General features: G+C 37.3%; 1 protein-coding gene across 1 annotated transcript; it reads left to right on the top strand.

Annotated features, from left to right (window-relative positions):
• Window positions 1-71: 71 nt before the first annotated feature.
• On the top strand, window positions 72-9,135 carry LOC139119392 (G2/mitotic-specific cyclin-B3-like). The gene is made up of 10 exons (XM_070683187.1): window positions 72-650; window positions 1,150-1,263; window positions 1,796-1,980; window positions 2,360-2,435; window positions 2,981-3,097; window positions 3,204-3,434; window positions 4,090-4,245; window positions 6,031-6,180; window positions 6,476-6,606; window positions 7,182-9,135. Exons 1-10 carry the CDS (start codon window positions 552-554, stop codon window positions 7,231-7,233), a joined length of 1,311 nt encoding a protein of 436 aa, XP_070539288.1. The 5' UTR covers window positions 72-551; the 3' UTR covers window positions 7,234-9,135.
• Window positions 9,136-10,004: the final 869 nt, after the last annotated feature.

The following is a 10,004-nucleotide window of genomic DNA, read 5'->3' as shown; positions in this document are numbered from 1 at the left end:
TTCCGGGTTAGGTCGCATTTTTCTTGCTTTACGTTGATTGGCCACATGTGTCTTCAATAGCCAATCACGGTGGCAAGTTGGGTGTTCCATATTTAAAGCGTGTTTTTCAAATCCCTCAATGGTAAGTGGAAAACAACGGAGCTGTTGACGCCGAAAGGTGACGCCAGTCGACTTGCAAAAATTTGGGCCATTTTTAACACTTTGCAGGATTATTGATGTTGTAAAAACGCGCCAGCGACGACTGAAGACACCAGAACGAAGTTTCTTGAAGACCAAGTGCCTGAATTAGATTAGACCAAAGGTCTCGGCGATTTCATTCCATAACCGTTTCAAGCGAAAATAGCTGTGCAGCATTTAAATTCCTGAAACAAAGTATTTGCTGCCAAATCAAATACTTTTGTTGCTTTGCATTCAACATCTACATCTGTTCATTGAAAAATTCTCTCAACTGTTAGATTCGATCTCTCCTGTTATCGTTATTACGAGGGCAGCGCTTTCAAACTCGCCTTTTATAGTTTTGGGCTCACTATTCCAAAACAGCAACATATATCATGCCACTCACTCGACGCGGGGCTTCAACCAATCTCCCTACGATGAACGAACCATTCGGGAATAATCGACGACAGAAGAACAGCTCTGTTGCAAAACAGGTACGTGATACGGGATTGAATCACTCATTGGGTAGATTACTGTAATCTTGGCTGAGTGAGCGGTAGATCTTTCTGATTGTGGTACTCATATGTTTTCGAATGGCAATTGCATTTTGACAAAGCATTGAAACAATTCACATTACTAGTAATTTACAGACATTTGCAAAATTGGTACGTATACGATAATGCCAGCCAGTCAGGAGGTTGCTGTATCGCCATTTTGAGCTATGGTACGTTTAATGTGTAAATTCATGACATGCAGAATTCTTCTGTGTAGATGTTTGTAGACATCTTGAATAATAACCTACAGAACAGCTACACTACAACATACTCAAGGCTAGTGTCATATGAATATGATTCCATAGAACTGTGTAGCTTCACGATGGTTCCAGGCTATCGGCGGAAAACCTAGTACCATTATTACCATGTTCAAAAATTTCACCGCTGAAAAGTTTGTGTAACTTGAACAAACTTTCAATGCATTTCCCCCCCTCGATAGAGTCAACCCGCAGAAAGTTCCGGTATGAACACAAGACATAAAAGAAGATCAAGTGGTTCGCCGACTGACAACGGACCAAAGAAGAGAACAGCATTCGGTGATATTACCAACAATGTGAGTTGTTCCGTGACTTCATGATTAACTCGATTGTTCCTGCAGGCTTCTATGATAACAAGCCAAACAATAAATATCACTTCCTGTCGGTGTGTATAGAAAACGTGATAAAAGTGTGAAAGGTGTCCAGGAAGTGATGACATATGCATATGCATATTAGCCTAAAAAGCAATGCAATGTACTAATGTAAGGGTAGTCCTCCAGTCCTTTTGAGAAGCGGAGGAAATGATATATTTTTGAATAAATTACCCTCAATTTGTTTTGATATTCCCCTCTGGAAAAGAATATAAAGCAATTCAAGGTGTGCACTAGCTTAGGATGTTGGCTTGACTTGAAATTGTTGCTGCTGTCTGTTTATGACCAAACTTGACTTGTAAATTCATGGAGGTGGAGCACTAGCAATCACTTATAGTTAGTCACTGTCCTGTGGAATATACATATCTGTATGTCTCTTAGTAAGACAAGACATCTTCCAAGATAGTGAAGTAGGGAGGCAAACTATGGGAGTTAACCCTGTAAGTTTACATTGCAGGCACTACAAAATAAGAAGAAAGAAGGAATCAAAAAAGTGTACAGAGTTTCAAGCAACAGAGCAAGGGATGTGAAGGCATCTAGCAGCGATAGGTTGGCACCACTTGCCACTCAGGAAGAAGATGAAGACGAGAGTATGGAAATCGTCATGGAGATCTCACAGAGTAGCTCCCAGGAATCAACGAGGTGAGATGTGACATACAATAATTGCTTCTGTTGATCGTTCATAAACATCATTATCCTTTTGACATAAACTTGGTAAGCAGCAAGGTACAGTTTTCCAAAGTGCAAATAGCATTCAGGAACAATGCAAGGAAAAATGTGTCATATTTAGGATGAAGAATGACAAGAATTCATGCACATTTATATTCAATTTAATCACAACTCCCTCTCTTGAGTAAACATGTTTACATGCAAACCAACAAATGCTCACAGGTTATGTGGTTCATTTCAACCAAATCGGCCAGTCTCAGTGAATGTGTATGAATGATTTGCATCTCAACTGTGTGACTTGATTGTACTTCCTCCAGATTTTTGAAATATTTTCTCCTTGTGTGTTTAACAGTTCCACAGATTCAGAGGTACAGTTTATGAATAAAAAGAACCAAGAAAAGTCAAAAGCTGATAAAGAAGAAGAGATGGTTAGTATCAGGAATTGAGTCCCACCTTGATTCTTCCTGTCTACATATGTACAACATGTGCATGTAATAGTATCTCTGTCTCTCCTGGTTTTGTTAACACATCCCTACATGCATCTGACTTCATTGCACGCAGAGTCAAAACTTTATGTACAGAAATCAGGCCTCAATGCCTGACTCGGTTGTACTGATTATATTTACATGTACATCTGATAGCTAGATGCGTAGCTTTAATTGTCATTATTTTACTTCATGTGGACAGTTTCAGTTTTCTCTCCAGAATGTAGACTTAGAGTTCCAAATCTTTACATTTCTTAGAACATTTCTGTATAAAGGTGACTCAAATTTTTAATCAGAACTGACGGAAGGGCATCTCTCAACTGTGTAACCTCATCAAACAAATTTATCTTCAGCAAATTTAGTTTCAATCACATCAGAAGACTGTTACTGGCGTTATTTCACATTGCTGCAAATCCCAAGACAAATTTTTCAAGAACTTTGAGTGCAATTGTTGTAATTATACTGACTTTTTTCTAATTTTTCTCCAGATTGATGAGGTCTGTATGAAGCTGGCAATCACGGACATTGATGAAGAGAACAAACACGATCCGAATCTTGCTCCCGTTTATGCAAATGACATCTTTAAGTACTACAAACAAAGAGAAGTAAGTGATCAAAATTTTCATGTCTCAAATTATGGCTTTATCAAAGTCAGAAATTCATATATCTAGTCTAATTGATAAAATTGATACGGTATTATTTTTCCCGCAGTTATTGTTCCAAATCACTCCGTATGTGGAGAAACAGAAAGACATCACCCGCAACATGCGCGCAATACTTGTCGACTGGCTGGTTGAAGTGCAGGAGAACTTTGAACTGAATCATGAGACGCTTTACCTGGCTGTGAAGATTGTCGACCGGTATCTCATGGAAGCCAATGTCCCTAGAGAAACACTGCAATTGGTTGGAGCCACAGCCTTATTTATTGCATGCAAATTTGACGTGAGTGCATAATTTTAATGACAGGTGTTCCAGCATGCAATTATACAGTAGATTTCCATCTTGTCACGTTTATGCTTTGTGACAAAAAATGTTATTCATTTTACCCCGTAGCTGGTAGCCATTGGATGTCTACCATACTGTTATGTCCTACCCCCAAATAATGGGACACAGTGTGTTTTACAGACAAGGTAGGCCCAAGAGATCATGGTGGCGGTACAAACAAACCCAGGTGTACAAACATGTATGGAAATACACATATTGCTGTGCGCTTCTGTGCACCTGGTTTTGCTTGTATCATGGCCCACTTGAATTCCGGTTTAACTGATATGGTCAGCAACTGCAGTACTGTTCCACAAAAGTGATTTGATAGTTGCATACACCTCAAGTTGCACACATGTGATTCCCTGTGAACAGGTCAACATTGATAACTGGGTTGGGTCAAACCTGATGGCTAAAGGCTTAATTTTATAACAGGGCAGCAATTAATTTTCCTTTTTGAAATACATGTAATTCATTTCAATTTCCAATTCATTCCTCATCTGTGTTGATGTTTACTGTTTACCTGTAAAGTGAAAACATGTTTTGTGAAATTAATTCAGATTTATTAAGCTACCATAAACTAATACTATATCATTATTTTATGTCAATTTTGCAGGAGCGGTGTCCACCGGTCTTGGATGATTTCATCTTCATCTGTGACGATGCTTACAAAAGAAATGAATTTCTCTGCATGGAACGGACAGTTTTGAAAACTCTTGGCTTCGACATCGGAATGCCACTGTCATACAGATTCCTCAGAAGATATGCAAAGGTGAGGTTCTTTGCAAAGAGGTTGATCAGAATGCGACCTTCATGGGCACGTGGTTATGTGTTTGTTTTGCTTTCAGTGACATGCCAGGGCCATAGAAAGTGCCTCAAAATACCCCACTGAGGTACTCTGTGCTCAGAATTAACAGCTTGTTGTAACTTGGTATCCTGTGATGTCATCCATGTAATGTACCCCATTTTGACATTGTAACTAACATGGCTGAAAGCTGAGCTTGAATTGAAATGCTGCATCTACCATGTAATCAGCCTAACCGTGTACAACTTTGTCAAAAAACATCATACTTTAACCCTGTACCTGCCAGACAGTATCACTTCCCCATCTAAATGTGATATAAATGTTATGGTTAGCCAAAACCACATGTATTATTTTCACCCACTTGGCTTGGATGGTCTTTCTAGCAGCTTTAGTTCATAAAAATCGTTTTTATAGTATCTGCATTTTCAGGGGCCTTCAAACGTTCAAGTTTTTGTTATAAGACAATGTAGCCATGTTGATCAACAGTGACATAAAATCTAAGGTTTGTAGCACGCAGTGATCAACTGAATAATTACTGGAGCATGAGCTTTCAAAGACGTGTAGTCTCCTTCCTCAGTTGCATGGGAATTAAACTACGCGTCTTTGAAAACTCATGCTCTAGTAATCACTCAGTTGACCACAGCGCGCTACCAAACCTTAAAGGGGAAGTTCACCAAGGATGATTTTTACATATGTGCTAGCTTTGTGGTCACTTACCCTGGAAAAGCTATTTTCGCCATTTATAACTTGCACGATTTTTACAAAAACCGATAGAAATAGTACAGGAAGTTGCCCATGTAATTTGAATCATGGGAAAAAGCGCCAAGCTTGGAGCTTGCATAATGTGATATGGAAGGCACCATTTTCCCATGGGTACGGCATTGTCCACTCACCCAGGCTCAAACCAGTCTGTGTGTATTAACATAACTTTTGTTTATACTGAGTATCCTTGCATAAACGGTGAATCACTTATAATAAACTGTCCACTGTCAGATTTTGTGTTGCTGTTTACTACTGTACTACTGTGAGTGGACAATGTGGGGGCCATACCCATCCGAAGATGGTCCCTTCCGTATCACATGATGCAAGCTCCAAGCTTGGGGCTTTTTCCCATGATTCAAATTACATGGGCAACTTCCTGTACTATTTTATCATTTTCGTAGAAAATCGGGCGAGTTATAAATGGTGAAAATAGCTTTTCTGGGGTAAATGAACACAGAGCTACCACATATGTAAAAATCATCCTTGGTGAACTTCCCCTTTAAATGATAAGTTTTTGTTATAATACACCATATTTAACATGTTTTGCTCATTAGATTTTAACCAACTTGACCTGATAGTGAAAAATGAACTTGGCAGGTTGAGGGTTAATTATACATGTACACATCTGTACATTTGTGTGCACATCATGACTAAAATGTCCCTTGGAGCTATTGAACTCATATTATGAAGTGATATAGTTATACTATTTCTATATCACAGTGGTGATAGCATCCATTTACAGTCTGCACCACAATGATGATTTTTGAAAAGTTACAAACATAAAAATATAATGGTTCTACTGCGGAATAAAAAGGACCCGATGCGTCTACAGACTCAGTACGCCCAAGAGATCACGTGATCGCGGTACAAACAAACCCACTATACGCTTGTGGAAATACACGTTCGTCTATGCGCGTTTACACACGTGGGTTTGTTTGTACCGTGGTCCATTCGAATTCCGGGTTTGACCTATTCCCATCTTTTTTCCAGTGTGCCAAAGCCAACATGGAGACACTGACACTTGCCAGATATGTGCTTGAACTCACACTTCAGGAATACGACTTCATCGAGTGCCTTGACTCGCATATTGCGGCATCTGCACTTTTGCTGGCATTCAAAATGAAGAAAACTCAAGAATGGGTAAGTAGACTTTTTTCTCCATCGATGCCAAGAAATCAAACAAAAGAAGCGTAGAGGGTACACATAATTATGTCAAAAAGCAATTTATGCTCTTGGCAAAAAACAAATCAAAGAGTGACATTATGGTATTAATGAATATTTGCAGGACATAATACAACAAAAGCGTTGTTACATGTAAGCCACACTGAAATACTCCTCAAAATGTCACAGTGTCGGTCTTTTTTATTTTTCCAGATTTTCCAATAATTTTTTAATCATCCTATCTCTTTCTTACAACACAAAAAAATTAATGCAGGACACAACGCTGGAGTACTACTCAGGCTACAAGAGTGAGGAACTAATGCAGTGTGTCAGACAACTGAATGCCTTGGTTGCATCACAGCCAAACAAGCAACTCATGACTGTCAGAAATAAATACTCACACAAGTAAGTACATGCAATGTACTCAATGCTGAACACAAGTAACTATATAGAATGTTAAATACTCAATACTGAACGCAAGCAAGTACAAGCAATAAGCGAATACCCTAATTCCATGTACCTACTACGTAACTTACATGTGCCATTTCATCACCATCGCTATTTTCTGAAGTGAAAATTACAAATGAGAAACCACTGCTAAAGAGTAAATCCCATTCTGTGCAATTTATTCCACCAATTCGACAACTCAGGAATAGAAAATTTGTCCAAAATGCACTAATTAATGTTAGGTTGTAGGTGTTCTTTCCCGTGTTTTATTCCACCGCATGTCAAATGATATCTGCCCTATCATGCCTGTCATAACTATTGCGCATCAGTTGGGGTTTTACTACCTGCAAGTATTGAAATTTATGTTCAACGTGCTGTATGTAAATAAAGTGAACCTGACTTTACACACTAGTGTTTGTCAATATATTGTTTAGAAAGATCACAATTCATGAAATAAATGGAGAACGCAAACAAGAATTTTATTGTTAATAAAAAATGGATGGTAATTTGATTTGTGTTTAATTTTTTGACAGAATTTTCTTTGAAGTTGCCAAAGTACCACCTGTTGATGTCCTGGAACTATGAAAACACTGACTGGAAAAGACTGGGAAAAACCACCTGTATATGAAGTAGTTTGTTATCGGTTGTTGGGGATTGGGTGTTTTTAGACTATCCTCTCATCATCATCTTTAGCAATAGGCATTTCTTAACGATCACAAAGGCAAGAATCATAAAACTGAGGCATTCTCTTAGCCAATCAGGCCACGAATGTTACATTCTTGATTTGTACCAAATGATCATAATCAATTCATCTGATAATTTGATTAGATTTGCGAGACAACGTGCTGATATCAGTAAATTGTGGTTTTTTCAATATGGGAGATTTGCATATACTGCAGATATCCTAGTATTTACAATTCTTGCCTTACCACTTAGTGATTTTATATTCACCAATGCCTATTTTCTTTTCACTCCGACTATCCACTCCAACAATTCTAATTTTCCAGAATTACTTTGCTTTTCCCCTTGCCTATGGAATAGTATTTCACTATTTTATCAATTGCATTGTGAAGGTTTTTGGCAATAGTTATTGTCATTTGTATAAACTGAACTACCGTATTTTCCCACTTTTCTTAGCTTCAACCTATTTCTAGAAACACCATTTCTTTATAAACTTCCACATCAGGCCAGATCAATGCTGTCAAATTTTAAACCAATCTGAAAAAAGTACATATCTTTTTTATTTGTGTCTCTTTAAATCTTATATCTTCATCATTCTTTTTAATTTATCGGTTGTTTCTTTGAAGTTACTTTTTTAAATCTCTGTAAATATTCTGATTTCTTGTCAATGTCGTACATTGTGTTTTAATTTCCACCACAGGGCAATATTTATACTGCAAGCAAAATCAATAGGATGTAGTTTATTTACATTTGTAGCAGGCTAACAAGTCAAACTCACTGTGTATTTGTTCGGCATAAACTGGCATTTCAGATCATCAGGCATAAACTGGCATTTCAGATCATCAGGCATGTCACAGATTTTGTCATTATCAATAGTTTACCATTTGAATTTTGAATTTCATATTCATATTTACCATTGCAACCCAGTTTCTTGTATGTAGGACCCAACCGTGACAATTTGATGAGTCCAAAGCTTGAAGGTGAACAGTTACAATAAAGCTTAGAATCATGTTGTTACAATGGTATTAGGTTAAATCATGTTTTCCATCTTTTGTGGAATCTTTAAAAAATATACTGATTATGAATTATTCAAGGTATAAATGCAACTGAAAATTCTGTTTCATTTTAGCAATGTTCATCTGTAATTATGGTTTATCTGCTTTATGCATGCCTAAAATCAGTGAAGAATCACTTTACATAGTTATATTTTTATACCATCATTTTTTGCACGAGGGAGCTGTTCAGCTTGTGTGGAACAAATACCTGTGATGTTTTTATAATAGCTTTGAGAAAGCAATAGGTTTAGATAGTGTAACATCAGAATGATTTTTTGTTGTTGAAATTTCTCACTTTTACATTATTGATGATTCCAGCCATATTGGAATGTACATGGTATTTTTTCCATCGCGTTACCATTTTTAATGCTGCAAATGTTTAATCATGTGTTTTTAAAATTGTTTGTGAATTACTTTGACTCAAAATATTGTGTACCTGGGATTATTTGACTGAGACTTTCCAAAGCTTGGGAAATGTCATTCCAAAATGGCTGGCGTGTTGATTTTGAATGTAATAGGTACCATCATGTTGTTTCACTACTCCAGTGTTGATTTTCTGTCGCTACCATCGGAACACTGAATATCATGGATTTTACTGGAGTTTTATTTTCTGCATGTCATCCAAAGTTGTCATCAGATTCACGGATGCAAAGTTCACCATCTTTCATTCTTGTAGACTGACATCAGATAATATGAAACTTGTTGATCTGTAATTTCCAGCTAAACATCTGAATAAAATGTGAGAAATATCTTTTCTGTGTGTTTGTGAATTTTTCAATTTCATTAGTTTTTGGTTTGTCTGTCGTCAAGGCCCTAACAATATTGATCAAACTGCAAGTCTGGCCTTTGTTGCAATAGTGTTGATCGCGATTTCGGATTTGTTACTAAATATAGCTGCACGTGCGCGACTTTCGGACAAATATGCTGAAATTCAGACAAATTTTGTTGTATGCGCGGCTGCTGTTGCAGCTCATTCATCAATTCATACGAATAAGTGTGACGCTATATAGCCATTCTAACACTCGCAGGTTTTATTTTCGTCGTTTATGCGGAAAATGCGGAGAAATGTTTATTTATGCATATTAATGAGAGAACAGTGACGTCATTTGCGATCAGCGCTTTTGTACTTTGCAATATTAGTGTGTTTTAAGGTAGAATGCACCTGAGAACCAATATTTTGACACAATTTTTTACAACAACTCTGGTCTACCACTTTTTGGGGCTCATTTTGAAGTAAATACAAATTTCGCCATCTCGTTTTTGCGAAAATTGAAAATTTAATTTTTTCGCATCAAGTCAAAGCCACAATAGCAGCGAATGTGTAATAAACAGATCTCAAAGTATTCCATGAGCTTTCCTTCAATAAGACCTAATAAACACTGAAAAAGTATAACACTGTCATAAGTGTCTAAAATGGCATGTAACTCAAACGTTTTAACATGATTTTAGATTTCCCGCCATTTTCAAAAACATCGTATGACAGAGAATACAACATCAAAAAAACAAAATGTTGGCCATCGTGTGTTGTGCATTCAACAGATGGCATCATGCTTGTTTCCGGTATGATCATGATATGTATATGCAGGAAATACTCTTTTTATACTTTTCCATGTGGGCGCC

This window comes from Ptychodera flava, chromosome 19, assembly GCF_041260155.1.
Source record: "Ptychodera flava strain L36383 chromosome 19, AS_Pfla_20210202, whole genome shotgun sequence".
In the NCBI taxonomy this organism is placed as follows: domain Eukaryota; kingdom Metazoa; phylum Hemichordata; class Enteropneusta; family Ptychoderidae; genus Ptychodera; species Ptychodera flava.
The sequence above is the reverse complement of the archived record's forward strand: the minus strand, read 5'-3'. Positions and strand labels throughout refer to the sequence as shown.